The sequence below is a fragment of the Oenanthe melanoleuca genome, chromosome 8 (genome assembly GCF_029582105.1).
Source record: "Oenanthe melanoleuca isolate GR-GAL-2019-014 chromosome 8, OMel1.0, whole genome shotgun sequence".
Taxonomy (NCBI): domain Eukaryota; kingdom Metazoa; phylum Chordata; class Aves; order Passeriformes; family Muscicapidae; genus Oenanthe; species Oenanthe melanoleuca.
The window spans coordinates 10,526,094-10,548,418 of record NC_079342.1 but is presented as its reverse complement, the minus strand read 5'-3'; the positions used below and the strand labels follow the sequence as shown (position 1 = coordinate 10,548,418).

General features: G+C 39.3%; 2 protein-coding genes across 4 annotated transcripts in view; one reads left to right on the top strand and one right to left on the bottom strand.

Moving 5' to 3' along the window:
* Positions 1–2,778: 2,778 nt before the first annotated feature.
* F3 (coagulation factor III, tissue factor) lies at positions 2,779–10,037 on the bottom strand. The gene is made up of 6 exons (XM_056497657.1): positions 9,686–10,037; positions 8,672–8,786; positions 6,648–6,832; positions 6,080–6,261; positions 5,809–5,968; positions 2,779–4,732 (listed from the first exon to the last, which is right to left on the bottom strand). The coding sequence occupies exons 1-6, from the start codon at positions 10,035–10,037 to the stop codon at positions 4,584–4,586; spliced, it is 1,143 nt and encodes a 380-aa protein (XP_056353632.1). The 3' UTR covers positions 2,779–4,583.
* A 256-nt stretch (positions 10,038–10,293) lies between these two features.
* Positions 10,294–22,325, top strand: part of SLC44A3 (solute carrier family 44 member 3) — an 89,032-nt gene continuing 77,000 nt past the window's right edge. For all 3 annotated transcript variants that reach the window (XM_056497655.1, XM_056497653.1, XM_056497656.1), the window contains exon 1: positions 10,294–10,366. The gene's annotated coding sequence lies outside the window, so the exon portion shown is untranslated. The remainder of the gene's footprint in view (positions 10,367–22,325) is intronic.

The following is a 22,325-nucleotide window of genomic DNA, read 5'->3' as shown; positions in this document are numbered from 1 at the left end:
GACAGGGCCTGGCTGTGAAACCCTGGAGGCAGTCCAGTAAACAAGTGCATGTTTATAACCAGGTGCTGGCAGGTTTTACTGGAAGAAACCACCCCTGAAGGAAATCTTCCTATGAACTTGGCTAATTCAGCTACAGTTAGAGGCTGAGGAGTTACAGGGAAAGATGTTCTTTCTGGTCCTTTGGGGGGTTGCTGCAAGAGGCTCTGTGGGTTGAATGAGAGCTGTGCCAGAAGAAGCAGAAGGATCTCACTAGTGGGAAGGTTTTTCATTATGTGTTGTAAGGAAGAGATCTGCAGCAGGTCTTTATGCCCTGAGCTTTGCTAAAAGTTCTGCTGTAGAGCACTGGAGGGCACACACCATCAAATAGGGGAAGGGCAGCTCTCTGTGGCAGTTTGTCTTTGTAAGGGACTGACTGGGTGTAGTCTGTGAGGGAGTGTATGCCATGGTGAGTAACACCACACCTAAGGTTTGTGGAAAGATTTTCAGCTGACCAGTTCCTGCTTCTGTCCTGTCCAGCAGGTTGTTCTTTTCCTGTCATTCTCAAACATGAACACCAGGACAAACATAGACTATAGAAAGCAGGGTTAGTTGTATGCGGATAAATTCTCTGTAATTAGAACATTATTCAGTTGACTCTTGGGTCTGATAATGTGTATCACAAGGTTCTGAAACTGTGGCAATCTCTAGTAACCTGCAAAATAATCAGCTTTCTGAAACTGAACCGAGAGGGTAATCTATCACAGCTGTTTATTCTCACTTCATGCAGAAACTCTTTGTCCTGAGTTGCCACATAGCTAGTGATCCAAGTTAAGCTCATAATCACGTTCTTATCATTACATACCTCTCAGCAGCAGCCTTCTCACACTGGAAAGCTGAGTCTGCTAGAAATAGCTAAGCTGTTTGTTGCCATATTCATCATACACATATTAAGTCCTCTACAGTTGCTCATTTTAAGTAATGACAGTAATTTTATTGTCTGTATTGCTGTTAGGGCTGACAGAAAACTAGCAGAACAGCATCAGCCTTTATTCTCTTGCATGAAGAAGAATGTGGTTTTAAAGCAGGCATGTTACAGTATGCAGTGTTACACATTCACTTGTACAAGGAGAGGACACAAACCCTGTGTGAGAGAACTGTGCAAATGTATTTATCCACTTGAAATAGTTGGATACCTTTTTCAGATGACAGGGAGCAAAGTGAAACAGGGGAATAGGGAACATCAGTAGGAACATGCTTGCATATAGAAACCTGCTTGGAAGAGGAGCCAGGAAACTTAGGTGCATAGGAAAAGCCTTCCCTTTCTCATATCCATTCTCTATGTGTCTGGCTTCATCCTGAATCCATACAGTGCTGAAGTGGCCACATGTGTGGGCCTAGTCTTTCTTTCTAGTAACAACACCTTTATTGGTATAATAATTTCTGCCCAACCCAATACTCTGAGAAAGTCTCTGCATAAAACATTTTGTGTGGGTTCAGCCTGAGCTGTAGAACTTACAGAAGTTTGCAATTAGAAAGCTCCTTTCTCAACCATCTCCACAAACAGAAAAAAAACACTGTTGGAAATAGGATCTGTGAGCCCCGTGACTCTGGTTACTCAGCATTGTTGGATGATAACACACTGCAGCTAGGAAACAGAAGTGCTTCAGGCTTCCAAAACTGTGTAGTCAGGGGTCTCTCTTTTGCCATTTAAGGCACTTGTTTGCATTTCTGTGGGTGTCTCTTCTCCTCTCTTTCCGTGCCCCCAAATTCAGAACAAACCAAGAATATCTTCCTGTAATGAAGTATGATTTATAGGATCATTCTGTGTAGTTTATGACAAGCAACTACATGGTCTAATTTAATAAATGCTATACTGTATTTACAGGCTTTCCTTTTCCTATTAGCTCTTCCCTTTAGTGAGTCTGGCACTGACTGAAGCTGAGGAAGCAGAGTGCCTCAGGGAAGGGAAGTAATGATGACAACTTTGGAATGTTTTAAACTGACTCCCACGAGCTCTCATGTTTTTGATTGCTGTTGTAAGATTCCTTCTCCATACAAGGCTTATGCATCAGCAGAAAATGCATTAAGGATTTTGGGAGGGAAATTCTGATGTTTTTCTTCCCTCTGTAAAAAGAGGAATTGAGTACCCAAGAAAACCCCCCAAGAATCACACTCACACGGTCCTAGGAGTCTTAAACCATACACAGATGGTAGCTATAGCACAGCAGGGATGAAAAATATAAAATACAATTCTGTACTAATTGTTAGATTGGGATATGACTTTTATAAGGTATAAGGTATATACCTTTATAAGGTATTCCTTCTCACGAATACAATGGGTATCTTCTTTTAAGGCATGTATAAAGTGTTGAGATCCACAGCCAACTACTTCCAAGATTATTTTTTTTCCTATTCTCTTGAATTTCTGTGTTTTGTGTATCCTGGCCATCATCATTAGGAGTTCTCATCTCTGGGGCAGGCCCCATAATGCCTTGAATTAACATCAGTACCACAAGCACAAGTACAGGTAGCACTATGGGAATGGAAGGAGAAGCTGTGAGTGTAAACCCTGACTAATTGCTCATGTAAGTGAGCAGCAGAAATGTGACTCAGGACTCTTCAAAACCTCCAGTTGGGGAACTGTGGCTTCTCCTTGCAGGTACCCTGATAGTCTGCTTCATACACTTGTTATTGTGGCAGCTTGCCTACACTGCTGTCCCAAAATAAGTTTCCTAAATGTATATTTAATTTCATTCTGGAATGAATACTGTACATTGTTTTGAAAAGGAAAATACAGACTTATGTTTCCAGTCATCTTTATTTCACTAGAAAAGTATAAATTACCACCATAAATACAGATAACACCAGTATAAAAATTAGATTCTCATTTATAAAATAAATACTAAAAGTCAAAGCAACAGATATCTCCAAATCCCATCACCAAGATGATTTGAATCTCCACCACAGAAAGCATTCATCAAGTGTTTAATTAAAAATTATGTTCAAAATGCAGTAAGGACTGCTTCCTATTCAGTGCTAACTGAAGTGAGTTACTACTGACTCAAAGCCTGTAAAGTATTTGTTCTAACACTTACTTGGAACCATCAGACTCCCCTGTCTGTATAACTCTAGGTGTAGTGTAATTGGATATACTCTCCAGATAAATAACAAGTATCTGCTTCAATAGTGTTTCTTACAAGTTGCCAGTGCAGTAGTTTCAATTTGTTTACCTTTGTCTATATCCAAAGATAAACAAAGTTAATTTTATCCGAGAAGTGCAGAAATAATAGTAGCAATTTTGTCACATCTGAACTAACAGATCATTTCACTAGTTAAAATGTTAAAAGGCAGATAAATACAGGGTTTGTTTCATAGAAACAGAAAAATGTTCCTTTTAGTTAGGTAAAGGACACCTATTTTTCAAAAGTAGTGTGTTTTCCCCTCACAAGTACCATAAATCTTCTGGCTCAATAAGGCCATACTGATCAAGTTAAAAGTACCTCTAGTTCAGAATCCTGTTTGACAGGACAATAGAAGGGGCTTGGGAACAGTCTGGGAGCAATCTCTCTGCAGAGACCTTGACAATTTAGAGACAGGCAGTCACCAACTCTAGGCAGTTCCATGAGGGAAAGTGCAGGATCTGGCACCTGGGATGGGGCAGCCCTGGCTGTACAGACAGATTGGGAACGAGGGGCTGCAGAGCAGTGCCATGGAAAGGGACTGGGGGTCCTCATCCAGGGAAAGTTGGACATGAGCCAGCGGTGTCTTGGCAGCCAGGACGTGATATCCCTGTCCTGGGGGGATCAGGAACAGCATGGCCAGTCAGGCAGTGCAGGGGATTATCCCCTCTGCTCTGCACTGGGGCAGCCTCACCTCAAGTGCCAGGGCAGTTTGGGGTGCCACGATATAAAAGAGAGGGTCCAAAGGAGGGTAACAAGGATAGTGAAGGGTCTGGAAGGGAAGCCATGAGGAGTGGTTGAGGTTATTTGGTCTGTTCAGCCTGGAGAAAAGGAGACTGAGGGGTGACATTGTGGTCTTCAACAACCTCACCAAAGGAAGCAGAGGGGCAGGTGCCAATCTCTTCACTCTCGTGACCAGTGACAGGACTCAAAAAAAAGCATGAAGCTGAATCAGGGAAGGTTTCAGTTGGGTATCAGGGGAAAGGTTTTCACCCAGAGGGTGTTTGAGCACTGGAACAAGCTCCCCAGGGAAGTGGTCACAGCACCAGCCTGGCAGAGGTCAAGAAGCTGTTTAACAAGGCTCTCAGGCATGGGGTGTGCTTGGGGATGGTGCTGTGCTGGGCCAGGACTTGGACTCGATGATCCTGATGCGTCCCTTCCAACTCAGCACATCCTATAATTCTATGCTTGTAACAGATCACCAGAACACTCTTCCAGCCTCTGGCTACTAATGACGCAGGGCTTCCTGTCTGGATTTTTCATCTGTACTGTATAGTGGATTTTTTAATCCACATAAAGTTTGGGCTTCAGAATTCCTGTTTCAGCGAGCCTAAAAGGCTCCACCCAATTACCCAATTTAGGTTTTTTGTTGTTCAGGTTTTTTTTTGCTTTGGTACTGCCACTAGTGTCTGCAATACTTTTTCCTTATACACCATTAAGCAGCTCCTTTTCTCTCACAGCTCTTGCTCTCTTTGCTTTCTTGCGTTTACACAGAACCACTGGAAGGACAATGGCAAGAGTGATGACTGCAACTGCTATCACTGCTAAGATGATAAAGACTTCTGTTCCATACTCTGTAGAGGAAAAAAAAAATCCAAGATTCAGTTATCAGAACCCACAATGCCACGGTGCTACAAACTCTTAGTATTCATTGCACTGAATGAAAAAATGCTTTCTGTATTTTACAGTCTCGCAGAATTGGAGTCACCACTTCAGTGTGAACTGAATACATTTTAACATGAATTTGTTGAACTGAAGTAAAGCTTTCTTTCACCTGGTTCACTCTAGGTTTTAATCTAATTTAGTTAGTGCACTAAAGAACCATGCTAACACCGTAAGAATAAGTCACCATTCCCCCTGCCTGTACATTATTTCTGTCGTAGTGAAAATCTATTCTAGGTTATAAGCTAGAAAACACCAAGAGAAGATTTTTCTGTTTAAATTGTAATGAAATTGATCACCTTTGTGATAAATTTCCTGGATAAGAAAGCTAAGTTGAGTTAATTTGCCATTTTAGAGTGCAAATATTCTGACCCAGGGAGAAGAAAGATACAGTACAGCAATGTGATATTATTTAAGTAATATAGATCAAATATATATTGAAGAAAGTGTTATCCAAATGGCTAGTCTGAAATGGCTGGCTAATTCACCCACATTTGCTAACTTATTTACCAGTAAAGAAATCTATCTGCCAACCTCTGACCTTGAAACAGGAAAGAAAGTCTTATTCTCATCATCTGCTTTTGGCATAAACTAAAGGTCAGTTCATACTACAAGTAAATGGATATGCAGGTTTCCAGTACTTCTATGTTTTAGAGCTAATCCTTCAAGCACTTACTATGGCACCTGCTATTGGAGGATCTGAGGAAAACAATTGGAAAGAAAAATGAAGCTGAAGGCTAGTGATGAAATCTGGAACCTCAGACACCAATCGTCAACTCAGACAATTTAACCAAAACAGTTGGGCAAAACCCTAAAACCAGCTTCAACTAACTAAAGATGGTGGACTCTTACTTAAAGTCAGCTCTTCCCATGAGTTTCCACATTCCAGCTGTAAACAGCTTATTTCATAGCAGCCATCAAAATTTAAAGGTGTGTTTCTTTTGTTAGAATATGAAAGACTAAGTGACAAATGTCACCCAGTACTCACCATCTAAGATATTCCTTCCTACACTGGTACAGAGCACTGTGCTTTCTCTACCATTCCGGTTTTCCCTGCGGGAGGGAATGATTCCCTGGACATAGAAGCAATAGTTCTTTCCGCTGTCAACACTTACTTCAAAATTATGGCTTTTTGTCGTTATATCTTTCTGTAAAGGAAAAAATCATTTCAAGTGTCAGCTCTTAAGGAAGCACAGAAATTGTGTAAGTATACAGAATATAACAATTATTACAGGACAAAAACTAGAGTTAGACCTTACCTTTCCCGAACTTTGATCTTTCCAGTAATAGAGTTTGTATTCTAGGTCATGCTGGAAAATATCTCGAATACTTTGAAAGCTTCCATTAGGAAATACATATGGTGTAAGTGGATCTTTGAACACGACATTCAGTTTGGAACCATCTTGTGAATAATTCTTTATCTCTGGTTTTCCAATAACAGCTAAACAAAGAGTTTTAGAATTTAAAAACTGACAATCTTTTATATATGATGTGCTCTTTTTCTTTCCTCCCTCCATTACCTTCCCTCCTCAAATCTATTACAAGTTTAGAAAGCCAGTGAAGACCTAGATTATAAACAATCTTCATCTAATAATATTAACTATGTGGTCTACTGACTGCAGTGAGAAACAAATGGTAACTAAAATCTTATATGCTCCCCTACAACATAGAAAGCTTTATGCCTGAATATCTTCTTCCCCAATATCAGTAGGGCTACTGTAAGAACCTATAGAAAAAACTTTAAGCTCAGTCTAAACCTAGTTTAAACCAACAGAAGTAAACTTGAAAAGAAATTTATACTAATATTTAATTGGCAATCCTACTTACTCTGACTATAAGGTGTAAATTTTTCAGAGACTACAAAAGGTGGCTCTTCAAAGTTATCCATCTCTGCAGGCATTACAGACAGTATGTGTGCTGTATAGGTCTCCTTTACATTCCTGAGTGCATCAGTAACATCACACTCTGTTTCTGAAGTCAATATGCATTTTCTCTTTACGTCAGATGTCTGTCTGAAAAGAGCAAGAAAGAAGTGTCAACACTTTTAAACAAGACACATATATATATATATATATATATATATAGTATGTATCTAGATATGTTGAAAAACATATCTAAAATTTTTCCCCTCAAACTATATAGATTTCCCTCATCCAGTAGAACAGTCTTGCAGGTATTAGGCTAAAAGGAGAAGAGAAAACCTCAAAAGCCACTATCCTGTACAGCTGCATTTCACAATTCAAAGCAAAATCAAATACATCAAGTATGATTGATATTAATTACAGAAATATTCTATAGGACACATATATGAATTAAAAATTCAATCTTTTACATGAATTGAATAGAAACCATAACTAGTTCTGATTTTGCATTTTTTCGCAGTTGCAGAACGTATTTTAAAAAACATAAGATCCATAAATCACTTTGAAGGTGTTATCCTTGATGCATTTGAAGACGTTTGCCTTAAGAAATATCAGTTTTTATAGGAAGCTCTACTGACACTGATTGTTTAATGTGACAACAATGTCTCCATGTAGAGGTAATTTGGTTTTGCATCTATGCAAATGCCACTAAGAACCAGACAGTAGTAGCAAATTTCAATGCAGAATTACAATTTTAAAACACTGACAAAAAGCAGGACCCGTGCACTTCTCTTGATTTTTAAATGACAGAAAGCAGGTCCATTTACTTGCCAAGCACCAATGAGACCATGAAAAAGCTGTTATTTTCTTATTTTACTTCTTCCCAAGAAGGAACAAAAAACCAGATTAGATATCACTCCTTCAATTCTACGAACGTACTTTGTAAATACACATACACAAGAAAGCAAACATTTAATCCCACTTCCTCCAGAACGGCAACTTCAGTCAAAAGAGGTGCCTCTGCTGAACTACACCTGATTCTATACTGAATCTTGGGCAAACAGATTTCAACTTTTTGCAAGCAAGATCTCTGGAAAGAAACTCCAGATTCAAAAATTTAATAAAATGTGCTCTGCTAAGTGTGTGCTTTTAAGTCCATTAACCTAATCACTCTCTTAAAGAATGAAAAAGCACATTAAGACATTACACTGGTATTTTACCTGTTAGTCATGAGAAAACACTAATTTTTATGCCGCTTTTAGAGACAGTAGAGACTACATTACTACTTTTTCATTAACATGAAGGAATTTTGATGATGCATTTTTCCTTTAGGGCATGTTTAATAATGCTCTGTGTATTAAAATGGGAGCTAAAACCAGCACAGATGTATTACTGAAAGTCATGGAAGGTTTTGTGCAGTTCTGAAGGAGGCATTAGGCACTTCACTAAGCTGGCTATGTTTTATGTCCACGATATTTTACAGCTTACATAAAACATGATATCAGAGGAAGTCTTGACAGAGGTAGACGAACAAAGGTAATTTTTAGTATTACCCAGCAAGACAAAATTATTAATTACTGTGATTCACCAATTAGAATAAAATGCAGACTCATTTATTAGATGCCTCTCAAGACTGAAGACACAAGTCCAGACACCTTGAAAGACATAAAAAGGTGAAGTACTAATACGTGGTATGTCAGATTGAGTATCAACTTTTTCAAAGTATCCTGGCTAGGTCTCTCAAGCAGCACTGAACCCCAGAACTGAAATACTAACCTAAAACTCATCTCTCCATTTCAGAAGTGGGCTAAAACAGAAGTCTAAACCTGGGTAATACCAGAAGTATTAACACCTGGGATAGCAATTTTCCTAAATCCTAACGTTTGGGCACTTTTCCTGTTATATTCGCTTTCAGAAATACTCAAATATGCTCTCTTTTCATTTTCTTCAACTGCCATTAATGAACGTATCATAGTGTTATCTACTTACCCATGTATTTCTACAGTATAGAAGTAGCCTGATGGTTTTGGTTGCCACTGTAGTATAGTTTTAAAATTGATTGAAGACCAAGTTATATTGACTGTTCTTGGTAGTTCTTCATAGCCTTTAAATACAGAGAAGAAAAGAGTGCCAAAAGTCATATTATATATAATTCCTGCAGTCATTGTTCAGTTAAATGAAGCAGTTGCCGTTAATTGGAAAAGTCTTCTTGGGGATAAAGGCTCAGTCCTGCACTTACAAAAGGACTGTTCATCTTACTAAAGGAATGTGTCCCAGCAGAAGTGAAAAATGAGAAGAAAATTATTTTCTGTCTTGTAACTACTAAATTGATGAGTTAATTTGGAGTTCTGTTTAATGGTTCCTTTTTGATCCAAGACCTCTGAAGAAGATACAAAAGCTTGAACATGCATGAGAATGTTCAAGCGCTGAACAAAAGAGGCATAGTTCAAAATCATCCCTAGTTGTATCTGTTGCAGAAAGCGTTAGCTCCTGGATTCCCGTTTACATACTTTGGAAAGATAAAGTCTTTTTACAAATCAGTGGTCACCCTACCTACCTACAGTATCTGAGAGGGATGAACTCGTGTCCCCCTCAAGCGGATGGGCGGCCAGCCACAGCTGCTTCGGGGAAATGCCTGGGACGAAGCCGGATGGGAAAACCTCTCTCAACCCTGTAACCTCTGGAAACCCCTCACCCTTTACCTTCTCTACCTCTCCGACAAGCTCGCAGCCGGGAACAAGGGCAGGAAATCTTGCGATTTCACTGCAGCTGCCGACCCCCGGGGCCGCCGCTCCCCAGCCCGGCCGCGGCCAGCGCGGAGCCCGCAGCAGCCGGCAGAGCGGCGGCGGAGCGGGGCGGCGAATGTCGCTGTCCCCTTCCCGCCAGCGGCTCTTCCCGGGGCGGCTCTCCGCGGGCTCCCTCAGGGACACCCCGTCCCGGCGCTCCGAGGGACCGATCCCCGGCGCCGATCTCTCCCATCCCGTCCCTTCGGCCGTCACTCACCGGCGGCGGCCAGGCGCCACAGCAGCGCGCCGAGCAGCAGCGCCGGTCCCCGCAGCATCCTGGGCGCGGTGAGGGAGCTGCGGCGGGCCGCCCGCGCCGCCATATATGGAGCAGGGCAGCAGAGGCGGGACAGGCCTCGCCCCGGAGCCGCCCAGCGGGGGCGAGGGGACAGAGAGCGGCGGAAGCGCCGGGCAGCGCCGGGTTGAGCAAGCACTGCGGGGGATCTTCGAGGGAAGGGACGGAGGGAGGGGCTCTGAGGGACGGACGTGTCCCGCGGGCTCCAGCCCCGCCGCCGCGTCCCCCGTGAGGGGACACTTGGACATGCCTGCGGTCCCTCTGCCGGTTTGGTCATCAGGCACTTGTACCACCCCTCCCTTCTCTTCTTGGAATAGTGGTGAAACTGGACACCTCTGGACGGTCAGTTTCATCCGCTGAAAACCTTTAGCTGGCTGTCGGGGGACACGCCGGCTCGGAAGTGGCTGCTCTGTGGAGAAGCTGGTCACGCAGAAGAGATGTTGGGTTAAGTAACTTTGGTCCCGTACATTCTGAAGGGCTGAATATGTCAGTCCTTGCTTCAGCACACTGGACATTGGACACAACTGCTCAGCTAGATCCCGTCCTCTATCCCCTCACACCTGCGTAGCGAACCCTGCCAAGGCTCTCCGCCACAGCACACACAAAGTAAGTTTCAGGTGTTCAGAGTACCTCACCTCTCTCATAAACCAGGGGCTGTTCACCCTTTTCCTACAAGGTCACGTTGGAAAGGTGTGCCACTTTCAGAGGAATGGGAATCTGTTTCTGGCAGGTTTTCCGAATCCCAGCTCCGGGCCGTGCGTGGCGGTCGCGGCGTCCCCTGAGGGCTTTCCCCGCGGGACTGTGGCTCTCTCCGTGTAATAAACTCTAGAGGGAGCTGTGCTCAGGGGCTCGGGACTGCCGCAGGAAGGTGGGAAACAGACCGTGCAGTGGAACCTGCGTCATAATTCAGGGGAACAAATGCATTTAGAGTCTTAGACTGACTCTTCTTTTTATTTTGATGCTGACTTGGTACAATGTACGTGGAACATGTAGGTAAGAGAGGAAGACTAACGGAGAAGTTGCATATTTAATTACCTTTAATTTTCATGGTTGACATACTTATCTGCAAGCAATCGATTCTCTTTCATAATGCAAAATAAATGCATATGGAACAAACTACAACCAGAGTCTGTATCAGAATTCATATAATTCTAAGGCGCACCTAAACCTTTGATTTTTAAGTTATTGGCATACCTTCATTAAAATCCAGGCATACACCTTCTCATTTTCCTGCTTTGTTTTTGATCAAATTTAAGCACTGTCTGTATGTAGTTGTATGCCAACATTACATCAACCAAAAATATTGCCTGCTTTTAACTTGGTGTAGAATACAGATCTTGTGTGTCTAGCTTTTCAAGATGGTGACCTTATAAGATCACAGTTGATTTTCAAAGGACTTTAAAATGATAAACAGTACTCACATGTTTAAAGAAAGAGACGCTTATATAAACTTTAATAACATCTTTAATCTTTAATTCCACTTAATTTCATGCAGTTAAATCACAAAAGATGGAAAGTGAGTCAGCAGTGGTTTCCCATTTTTATGCAGGTAATCTTGGCATCCCCTTCTCCTGCCCGTTCCTTCTTATTCATATCTCTTCTGTCAAGAGCTCCCACCAACTAGTTGTCCAAACTAACCAGTGTGACCACTGCTATCTTATTCCAGTTTCCAGCAAGGTATTTCAGTGTTCACTAACACTAGGCTCCTAGATGTTCTCCTTGCTGCAGCATGAGAGAAGGAGAACACCAGTTTGCCAGAGCTGATCAGGTTGGCATGGCAATGGCCTGATGGAAAAGGGAGAATCACTGAGGTGAGGAGCAGCTGCTGCCACCTCTGCTCTTCTTTCTTTTCTTTGGCCAAGAGCAGATTTGACCAGAGAATGAGAACTGCTCAGCACTGCCTGGCTCCAGGCACCAACCAGCGTGGGAGATGAGAGGAGAAGAACCTCACACAGCCTGACATGGGCTGAAGCCTCTAGGGTCTACTCAGCAGCCAGTGACTTAACTGTGACATTCTGGTCACATTTCCTGCCCACTTTATGATATTTCAACAGCTCATTTAACACAGAAAAATTGTGCCTTATTTCAAACATATGTTGCTACATGCAGGCGAGCCTTCTGCTGATGTAGAGCTCTGGCAATTTGTCTAGAAACTTAGTATTTGGCTCCCAGAGTGGAATGCCAAACTGTAGGCACCGTCTCTGTTCATGTCTCTAACCCATTTAGTCATCCTGTGCTCATTTTACAATCAGCTGAGAAAAAATTCATTCCTAAGGTGAAGTACATATTTTCCTAGTGTAGGCATCTAAAGGAAGTCAAATGAATCTATTTCTGTGTTGAAATAAATAGAACATTTCTATTGATGGAGATGAGGATCTTGCTGTGACTTTTTAGAGTATGTGGGAGATACTGAAGAGTACAAGCCTTTCTGCACAATTTAGCTTAGACCACCTCTTCCACTCTGTGACATCTTCATTCTGATGAACTGGATGGAATCATGGTTGTTCCACATTTGGAAGGTTGCATTTGCCAGAATGCAAGCAGATTCTACAGATTTTCTTTCCTTGATATGTATGCTATGGAACCAATGGATTATGGAAAAAGTGAGGAGAAAAGCGAAACTAAATCTGTGAAACTCCATTTTTTTTTAAAAAGATGCACGTACTTTTTTTTTACCATAGGACCTGCCAAGTCTCAACTGGTTTGCTTAGAGAGAGCTACAAATAATTCTTTACTTAGCAAAGCAATTGCCACATCATGTTTTCTGTACTGTCATATGTAATTATTGAAATGGAATGCCTCAGGTGACATCAGTGACAGATTGGTTTCTTTACGCTGATGGTTTTGCAAGACTGTGAGTAAAATTTTGTAATAGTAATTAACGTTTTGAAATTTTGTAGTGCTATAAAATGTTCATCACTCCTTGGCAACATACGAGTCAGCAATATCATTGTATCCAATAGTGTGAAATTTACTTGTATGAGCAGGATTTGAAATCACTGTGAACATTGTCCATAATGTAATTGCTCCTGATATTTATCTTAAATTTAAAACTCTAATTTGTCTTAGTGACCCATATGTTTGGGTAGATAAAGTAATTATACAATTAATTGTATTTCATTAGAAGACCCACAAGTTTAGATAACAACCTGTGACTTGGTGTTTGCTTTCATAAATATCTTAGCATTTATTTTGCAGAGCTGCTGTATCATAAATACTGTGTTATAAATGCATACACAAACTCACAAATGCCACTGAGAAATAGTATTTGTAATTAAGAGGATTTGTATTATGTTGTAAAATTATTTACTAAGTTCCCTTTTTGATGCACAGAAACTTAATTTAGTATAGTCTCCCTTCGGTGAGCAAAGTCATTAAACCCGTGTAATGGAGTGAAGAATCAACTTTTATACCTGAAATGTGTGTTTTTCTGTGAAATCTCTATACCAGTGGAAGTCCATGTATTGTGGATTCCTTGTGGATCCCTGATTTTCTTATTATTTAAACTATTATAAACTATTCTGTGATTCTAAAGCTACCTTGTGATTTTATAAAATTGCATATAGCTGAACAGAAAATAATAAAGTTTCACTGGGATAGAACTAGTTAAAAATTTAAATCCAGTTCCGACATTCCACTTCTTGGAAGAAAGTAATGAATAAACAAAATTTATAGAAAAATTTGGATTAGTAAAAGAGATTTCTTACAGGGGGATCACAGGTACAATATTAATTTCTTGTTGATAGTAGAAATCCTGAAGTGAATATTTGTATGTTTTTCTGATATTCTGCTTTCAAAATCTGTGTTGTTGCCACATTGTCTTCCACACTTCTCACTTATCATATGGATACGTTAAAAAGAGACGCTAGCACAGGAACAGATCTCATGGGAGTTTTTGGGTCTGAATGGGCTCTGGGATCCTGTGTGGAATTGGTGCTTGCTTGGGAGGCAGGACAGGCATCCCAGAGAGGGAGGCTTTGAGCCTTTTCCACTCTAAGAATTCTTGTCAGCATTGCTTTGGTGTTACCTCCAAGTTCCTGTCTCTCACTCACAGAATGATGTGTGATGCATTTGTTATCCATTTAAAAATCTTGTTTTGCAGCACTATTTAATGAAAAAGAATTTGACAAACATATTTGTGTGTATTTTTTTTCTGTGATCTTCAGTGATGCCTTGGGGTAAATACAGTCATGTAAATGAAGACTGAAACCACACTTTGGTTGATTTGGTGCATGGAAGACTTCTGAAAGCGAGTGGCTGCAGCAATAGCACAGCTGTGCTGTGAGGAGTGCCAGGGTGCTGCTCTGGGGCTGTGAACAGCTGGGCTTGTTTACTAGTGACGCTCTCCTGCTAGAGGACAAGCAGTTACAAAAGCCGTAATAAATGTCACTGGAGCACAACAGAAACTATGGAGATAGAGACACTAAATTGTGTCGGTTCCTTCTGTGCCCAGAGGCTTTAGTTTAGCCAAACCAAAGAGTTAAAAGATAGAATCTGTTGTTTGACACTGTGATGCAGACTGGCTTCCCTTTATTCCAGGTGTTCCATCACAGCTGTGAAGTATCCTTTTAGGATAGCTTTCCCTGTTATATGTTAATGACATAAATTTATCTATGGATCTCCCTCATAAGATTTATTTTTTTCAAGTGTTGTTAGACACAAGTGCAACTACCAGACCTTGTTTATTTATTTATTTATTATTTATTTAGGTTTTCTTCTCATGCCTGAGTTTGTGAAGAAGCAAATATTAAATATTAAATAAAAATTATATAAAAAGGGGCAAGTACATTAAGAGAAACCTCCTTTTTTTCATATTTAATCCAGTCTCAGCTCATAACCCTTAAATTTCAGGACTGAAATAAATCCATTTTACTAGACAGCTATTTTTACCTGTTGGTAAAACTTGTTCCCCTTTCTCATAGATTGTTAAAAATACGGACTTATTAATTAGATGTGGCATATATAACTTCTCAGTGAAGGTAGTGCTAGTCAAATTCAATGTTCTTTAAAAATATTTGGTATGAGCACGCCTTGAAGGTTAGGCAATTACATGGGTAAAGTAAACAAAGCTGCAGTTTGAACAGATGTGGTCCCTAGGTTGTCATTAAACCTATTCTTAGGAACTGTGAGAGAGGAAAAGGTAAACAGCACTCTGTTTGACTTTGCTATTGTAATGTTTAATCTCTGTGTAAAATGGCTTTCTCTTTTGGAGAAATTTGATACAACAAAAACCGTGTTCTTTTCTAACCAACAAAATTAAATTGAGTTTCTTTAATATCCTGCGTCTCTGTTCTTTGGCATTACATTACCCGATAAGGGTCAGGGTGTGCACTGGCTCTCAACTCAATCACCACTCCCTGTGCTAGCAGCACGTTAGTTTTTGAAAGATACAGAAAGATTTGGAAAGATTTAGCTAGATATAGGTAGCTTTGCCCTTGTTTGTGATTAATCTGTAGTGTCTGTGCTGATCTTTACCTTTATCAAATACAATATTGTGCAATATTACAAAACTCTGAAGGCAGATAACAGTGTACTGATTTAATTAGCAGTCCCAAGAATAGTAAAAAATCTTTGGATCTGCGAGTGCATTCCTTGATAGGGTTTCTATTTTCCTGCCTTTTTTGTTTCATGATCAACCCTGATAAATTGTCCTGAAACACTTTAGAAAAAAGCCTGTATTGTTATCCAGATTACCCAATTCCAATCTTAAATATTATATTTTGTTAATAACTTTGTTGGAGCTTTAAGATCTTAAAAGTATTTCAATTAAACATAAAACCTGGCTGGGCAAACAAAATCTTGAACTGCATTTTTCAGATGCTTCATAGGATGCTTTCCTCCCTCTCTCCTCTTATTCTGAGAAGCATGCTTGACATAGGCACCTTTGACAAACAGCAGAGGCTTGAGCTAAGATTGTATCACCTTGGAATTTTAAAATCTCGGGAGGAATTTGAACTCGAGGTGTTACATTTTCAAAGTACTGCCAGGCGGAGACAGACATTCAGTGGGGGAGGTGGAATTCCAGTGCAAGAGCCCAGAATTAGCTGAATTTCAGCTTCCAAACTCTTTTAATATAGTATTTAAACTCTTACTGCACAATTCTGCTTAAACCCAGACTTTGCTATCTTGTCTTGAGTCCAAAGCTATGTCACCAGAATCTGAAAGATTGTATCCAATTCTTCTGTTCTTCTGGCTTCAATATTTCTAAATACTTTCTAGATTCTTGTCCAAACCCCAAACTTGTTCAAAGTTCAGGGTTTATTCCTTGTTACGTGTTTGAAAAGACTGAATGAACTAATTGGGAAGACATGTGTAGTGGTGTGGAAAACACATTCCTAACAATTTTGATTCTTAGCAAGGTTTTAAATTCAGCATGCACTGAGAATTTTCTTTCGTTAGTTGTGCTAATTCCTGTGCCTTTTTATGATAAAGATTATGCTAATTCCATTTTCTGGCAAAGAAAGGATGGCACACTAAGAACTGAAGCTCAGACACTTTTGGAATATAAATATGGCCTGCTTTGCTCATGAATTGACTAATGCATGCTTGGTGATTCACTTGAACCAGGATTCTGAGAAACAAAAAATACTAGACTCACAAAGGCTTTTATGTACTACTTGAAAGGAAGAATGGGGTCAGACACTTTTTTGGACTAAGACTTGATGACACAGGAGAAATTTAAAGTCAAAAGAAACTAAAAGAAGTATGCAGGGAAACATTTCTTGCTGCCAGGAAAGAAACAGGCAAGTTTTGTTCTGCCTCTTTGGATATTTTGCCAGCAATCGGTAGTGTAGACTCCCATTTGAGAAAGGCAGGCAGAGGACCAGCTTTTATTACACTCTTTTGGTACCTCCCCCTTCACTGTAAGTCTCCTGTAACTTACATTCATAACTTGTTCTAATTTAATTCTGACAGACAACTGTTTTTAAGAAGGAAGATTGCAGCTAAAATGCTCTTAAGCTAAACTGTCACCCAAGTATCCATAACAGCTCTATATTTTGCCTTGATCACTTGACAAATACATCATGTTTTCCAAGTGTCCATAGGCTTTGCCCAGCAACTAATTCCCGTATTAGTTGTGTGTTTTAATTGCCTTCAACCCGCTAGGTTCCTCATCTCCTTTCAGGTTGATTCCACCAACCCTCCCAGTTCTCTCCCTGTCAGTAGCAAGGGAGCAAGTGCAATGGAGATACTGTTAATATTAGGTTATTTTTGTGTCCTTAACTTTATTTACACTTCAGAAGAGTAGTCTCAGGTGAAATGTTTTATAAGCATTTGCTTTCAGAGACAGGAGTAATTATTATAGGAAAAATAATGCCAAATATATATTTATTACATGTGTTTTTAACCTGTTTTTTTCCCTGTGTAGCTTACTTGTGCCAGATAAAAGAATTGATCTATAACAACAATATGGCTGGAGAATGCAGAGATCTATACAAAAATCTTTTTACCAAGAAAATTACACAGGTTTAACTGTATTACAAAACTTTTCATCATAAATCCAGCTTCACAGTCAAAATATTTTTCTGTTCAGAGGCTTTGTTTTCTCTTAATGACATTTTTTAATTGCAAAAAATATATTTGAACTGGATATACCCAGAGACCCAACGCCAGCTTTTCAAGTATTTTTGTCATCAGTCTTGGAAGTTTTCTGCAGTGCATAATGGCCTTTTTGATTTTGTTTTCTTTCAAGTGTCTTTTATTTGAAGATGAGTGGCCCAAGCTGGCTGAATGCTAAAGTGTTTACTACTGAGACAGATCAAAAACTACCTTGCATTACTAAAGAAGCACTAATTCTCTGTAGATCTGAGAGAAGTTGCCAGAAGATTTTTCCATTACAACCTAGATTTATAATTTGATGGTATGTAGTTCATGACAAGTCTGAACCTGTAGAACCTGGAACTTTTAGATCATTTAGTTCCAATAAATATGCATTTATTTGTAATCTTTGTGTAGTTGTGCAACTCTATTAAAAGGACACGTATTCTAATCTTGTTTACACTGTCTTTATGAATTTAATTTGATGATAGAAAGGAGAAGAAAATCAGGTTCAAAGTGCATGAGATTTAGACGTGTTAAGGCCTGCATGTGTCAGCAATAGTGTCTATCTTGTTAGCAGGCTTAAAGCAGACATACATAGGTTTTGCTTCCTTCTCAAGACCAGTACCTCTGTGTCAAGGGATCATCAGCTAATGTCATCTTCTGACAGCTCAGTGAATATCACATCAATCCTTCTTTAAATTTGCCAACAAAATTCTTCTACTTATATCCATTAAAGTGTGATCATTTCCAGACAGGAAATAGCTGTACTCCCGACTGCTAACCCTAGTGGGGAGGCAGGGTATGGCCACACAGCACAGCTGTATCTTGCAGACTTTCCCAGCCTTGTGGTGTCTTGTGTGTCTCTGTGACAGCATAAAGTACACAAACCTGCCTGTACATTTTTATGTTTGCTTCTACCCAAAAGGATGAGCTGCTGCAAGTGAAAAGGAAGGAAACTTTGATTCTTGTTTAATATGAGCTTGAATATGAACTTAAAATGCAATCATTTACTTTGGGATAGAACCTGACCCAAGGACCAGCTCTTTTCTGTTTCCCAAGTGGGTACCTATATTAACACAGATGCACTGAGATATTGCTAAGTACCACTTTCAGCTTGACAGAAGAGCTTTGTGCAAAACATCCATTTCAAATCTTTATATTGATACTCTAAAATTCTACAGCACTAATTTTAATGTATTTGAAGAACCAAATTATCTCACTTTATTATTCTCAAACTCTAGCCAGCACCAGTAATCAGCCCCTGAACTGTGTAATAAGGTTTTGTTTCAAAACTTTGATGTTTTTTGCTTTTCATTTGGTCTCTATTTGAGGCCAAGTGAATTTTTCCTTTTTGTGCCTTGAGCTGCGGTATTGCTTGGTATACTTCCTCATGTGCTGCAGCAAATGAAAAGGACATGAGAGACAGAGAAAGGATTTCTGAAGAAGAGGATGTGACATCAGAAAAAGGGAAATTTGGAAATTGTAGCTTTTCAGTGCATTAAGACACTCTCTGTCATGCCTTAATGCAATGCTGGATCCTAATTTACCTGAGTTATGGTATTCCTGTTACCATTTGCTCTTGTAAGCAACATGCTCTCAGAAACAGTAGTGCACGTGCAAACTGCCTATTACTAAGTTTTGACTATGAAATTTACTACTTCGATTCTGTGGTGTAATCACCTGCTTTTTAATATATGAATGGCTTTATAAGCAATGAGACATGGAAGAAATGGGCCTCATTTTATTAATGTCTGTGAAAATTAGTAAAAAAGATTCAGCTTGAACTATTTTATTTTTTGCTCTTCTATGCCACAGGTCATGAAATCACAGGAATTTTTTTATATGTGTTGTATTGGTGACAGTAATTTATTTGTGGTGTGGTTTTATTCCTTCCTTATTTTTACTTCTGTTTGCTAGTAGTCCTAGTTCTCTTTACTTAAAAAGGCAGTTTTAAAATGACAAAAAAAGGCAGCTCCCCGTGAATAACATCTAGATTTACATGGTATTTTCAGATATAAAAATAAACTGATATAATTTAAAGGCAAGAATTCCGAGGAATATATCCAAAAGTGACATTATCCACATGTGTGATTAATATTATTTAGCTGAAGACTGCCAAGACCAAACTAGTGATTCTCTTTTTAGTAGCACTGTGAATACACAGCTAAGAACTTCCCCCACCTTGCTTGAATTCTGATTTTATTAAAACAAAAAAAATACTTTTAACGATATGGTACACTTCATTGTTTTTATCCCACTGCTTTTGGTCTTGAACTCTTCTCCAGAATTCCAGACTTATGCTCAATTAGTAATGTTATTAGCACAGGGCGTTCAAAACCTGGAAGCTGAGCTCATGACTGACTTGGTCTGTACCTACAGTACAAGGAATACAGGGAAACAAGTCATTTTTCATCAGTTCTTTTGATCAAAATTCTTGATTTTGAGACAAATTTTGTTTTTAAATCACTGAGCTAAGTCTATTAATTTATAAGATCTTGAAAATGTTTATGTAGTATGACTTGTAAAACTCAACCCATTAATTCAGCTGTTATTACAGCATACAGTTTTGAAGAACAAACTTCAAAAAAGAGACCAAAAAAACCCAAAGGAGAACAGCTAATACCATCACTGGGAATTTTAACTAAGGAACGTGACTCCCTTATTTAAAAAAACATTAAACTGAGAAATGTGCAAGTTATTTCAGAATATAATCTACTCAAATAATTAATTCTTACACGTTCTTAATATTATATGAAAACAGCAGGGACACTTTTTTTTGTAATTATAGCAAGCTTTTAGAGGAAGCAAGGCTTGTATTAAAAAGAGCATCATGTTTTCCTTTGTTGATCACTTGATCTCGTAGATTTTCTAGGAATCTTAAGACATGACATACAAACTGCAGAAGCTGTGAAGGAGCATCATGTGTAGAGATGGAATGATGGATCTGACCCAGCATTTCTCAGCATTCCCACTGCTGGGGCATATTGTAGGAATGCATAACATTGGTAAATTTTCTTAGCTCCAAATCTGCACCACATTTAATGTTTTTCTTTTTTTGTTTGGTTGTTTTGTTTTTTTTTAAATAATGCCTATCTTATAATATCCACTAGCACTCTCCTCACCCTCAATTTATAGTTAAAATGTTTGGGTTCAGCCATGTCAGTACATTTTTACTTGATTCATTGAGTAAAATGACACAAACTTATATTCAATGTTAACTTCAAAAATTTCACAATATTAGGAAATAGCTTCAGCCAATTCTGCAGTTATAAGGCTTTTGATTACTTCTGATAAATCTAAATGTTATCTAGGGTTATTTGCTTCCTGAGTGACATTTGTAGTTCCAGTCTCAGCATGTTGATAAAATTGAAAACAAAAATTTTCATCACTCTAACCGAAATTGTATATTTGTAGTAAGGCACAGCCAATTGACCCATGTGATGAAAATGGGCTGAAGCCCAAGGAATTCCAGGTCACCTGAGATAAAACACTAAAGCAGTATGACAAAACAATGAGCTTGTGTCTCACTATGCAGCAAGACAAATAAACCAATAGGAAATGTTTCGTCTTAGTAAGATAGAGAAATTGTATTTACTTAATGTAATGCTGATTGGGATTCATAACTCCAGTGAGTGAGACACTTCTGGGTGTGTACTGTTATAATAAATACACACATTCCACTGAAGAGATTAAAGCTCTTGGCACTAATAAAGAAAGTGATCAAGGTAGCATTTATTGCTTAATGATGTGTGTCTGCTGCATCTGTTCAGAGGTACTAGCTTGCCCTTCAGTAAAACTTGCAACAGACACTCTAGAGATAAGTATGGGTGGGTACACGAGTGAGTCTCTCTCCAGTCTTGCTTCATGACTCGCACAAGGACATGCCACAAAGCCAGGTACAGGACTGAAGTACATTTTTTTCCAGTGAACAAATAATAAAGTACTCCAGACAGACTAAGGCTTGTCAAATCAAATCACCCCAGCTTCTCTCACCTTGGGAGACAGGATGAGAAGAAAGGGCTAGTTTCAGAGCCTCAAAAAGGCTATGCAACTGATGGTGTGGTGACCACTGCTTGATCAAATGCAGCCAAGTCACACCCTCAACACAAGCCTCTATGTAAATTGTACCATCCAGCCCAAAATGCCTGGCTGCAGTTTGCTAACTTAGGTTCCTTTTGGATTTTATTTCCTGGTGGTTTGTTTGTTATGCAGCTCTCTCATCATGTCTTTGCCTCTCTTTCTTCAGAATTATATGTTTTGTTGTGTGCTTTGGCATTGATCTCCACAGTCAGTGGTATGATTTTCTCTCTATTGTTATTTATTTTTTCTTGTACGTATTCCGATTGCTGTAGCAGGTCATGTGTGCCCTTCCTCAGAATGATTTTTTCACTGGGATGAGGGTGGGAGCAGGACATACAGCCATATTGTGACTTAAAAAGCCTATCTTTTAATTGATTTTCTTACACATAGTCTATAGTATTGGTAACTCAAATTAACAACAGTAAATACTATTTAGTTAGCTTCACTGCGGTATGTAAACATAAATAGTCACACCTGCTTATACAGCCTGATAAAGACAGATAGAGAGTTAAAAAGGAAACTAATGAATCCAATGACTGCTGAAACACTGGAATTACAACTAAGGCTGGTAAAAAGGAATTAAATGGAGCTTGTCCTGAAATAGGCTTTCTGGCAGCATTTCAAAACTTGACTAGACTAATTGTAACAAGAAAGGGCTTAATGTAATCCTGCTGTTGATTTGATTTCTGATGTTGTCTTTGTCTGCAGTACTAAATTAATTACCTTTCAGCTTCAGGTATCTTCCCTATTCTTCAGCATAGCCTAGTTGTGATCCTAGCCACTTAAGTTTACTAATGGTAACACTTTAAAGGCACACATTGGAAGTCTAACAAACGAGATTTGTTATAACACCACTTTTCCCTTGATTCATAATATCATTTTAATCCCTTGTATACTTTCCCTAAAAGCTTTGACAAAAGGCAGCAGCAAGTCTACTTGCTAT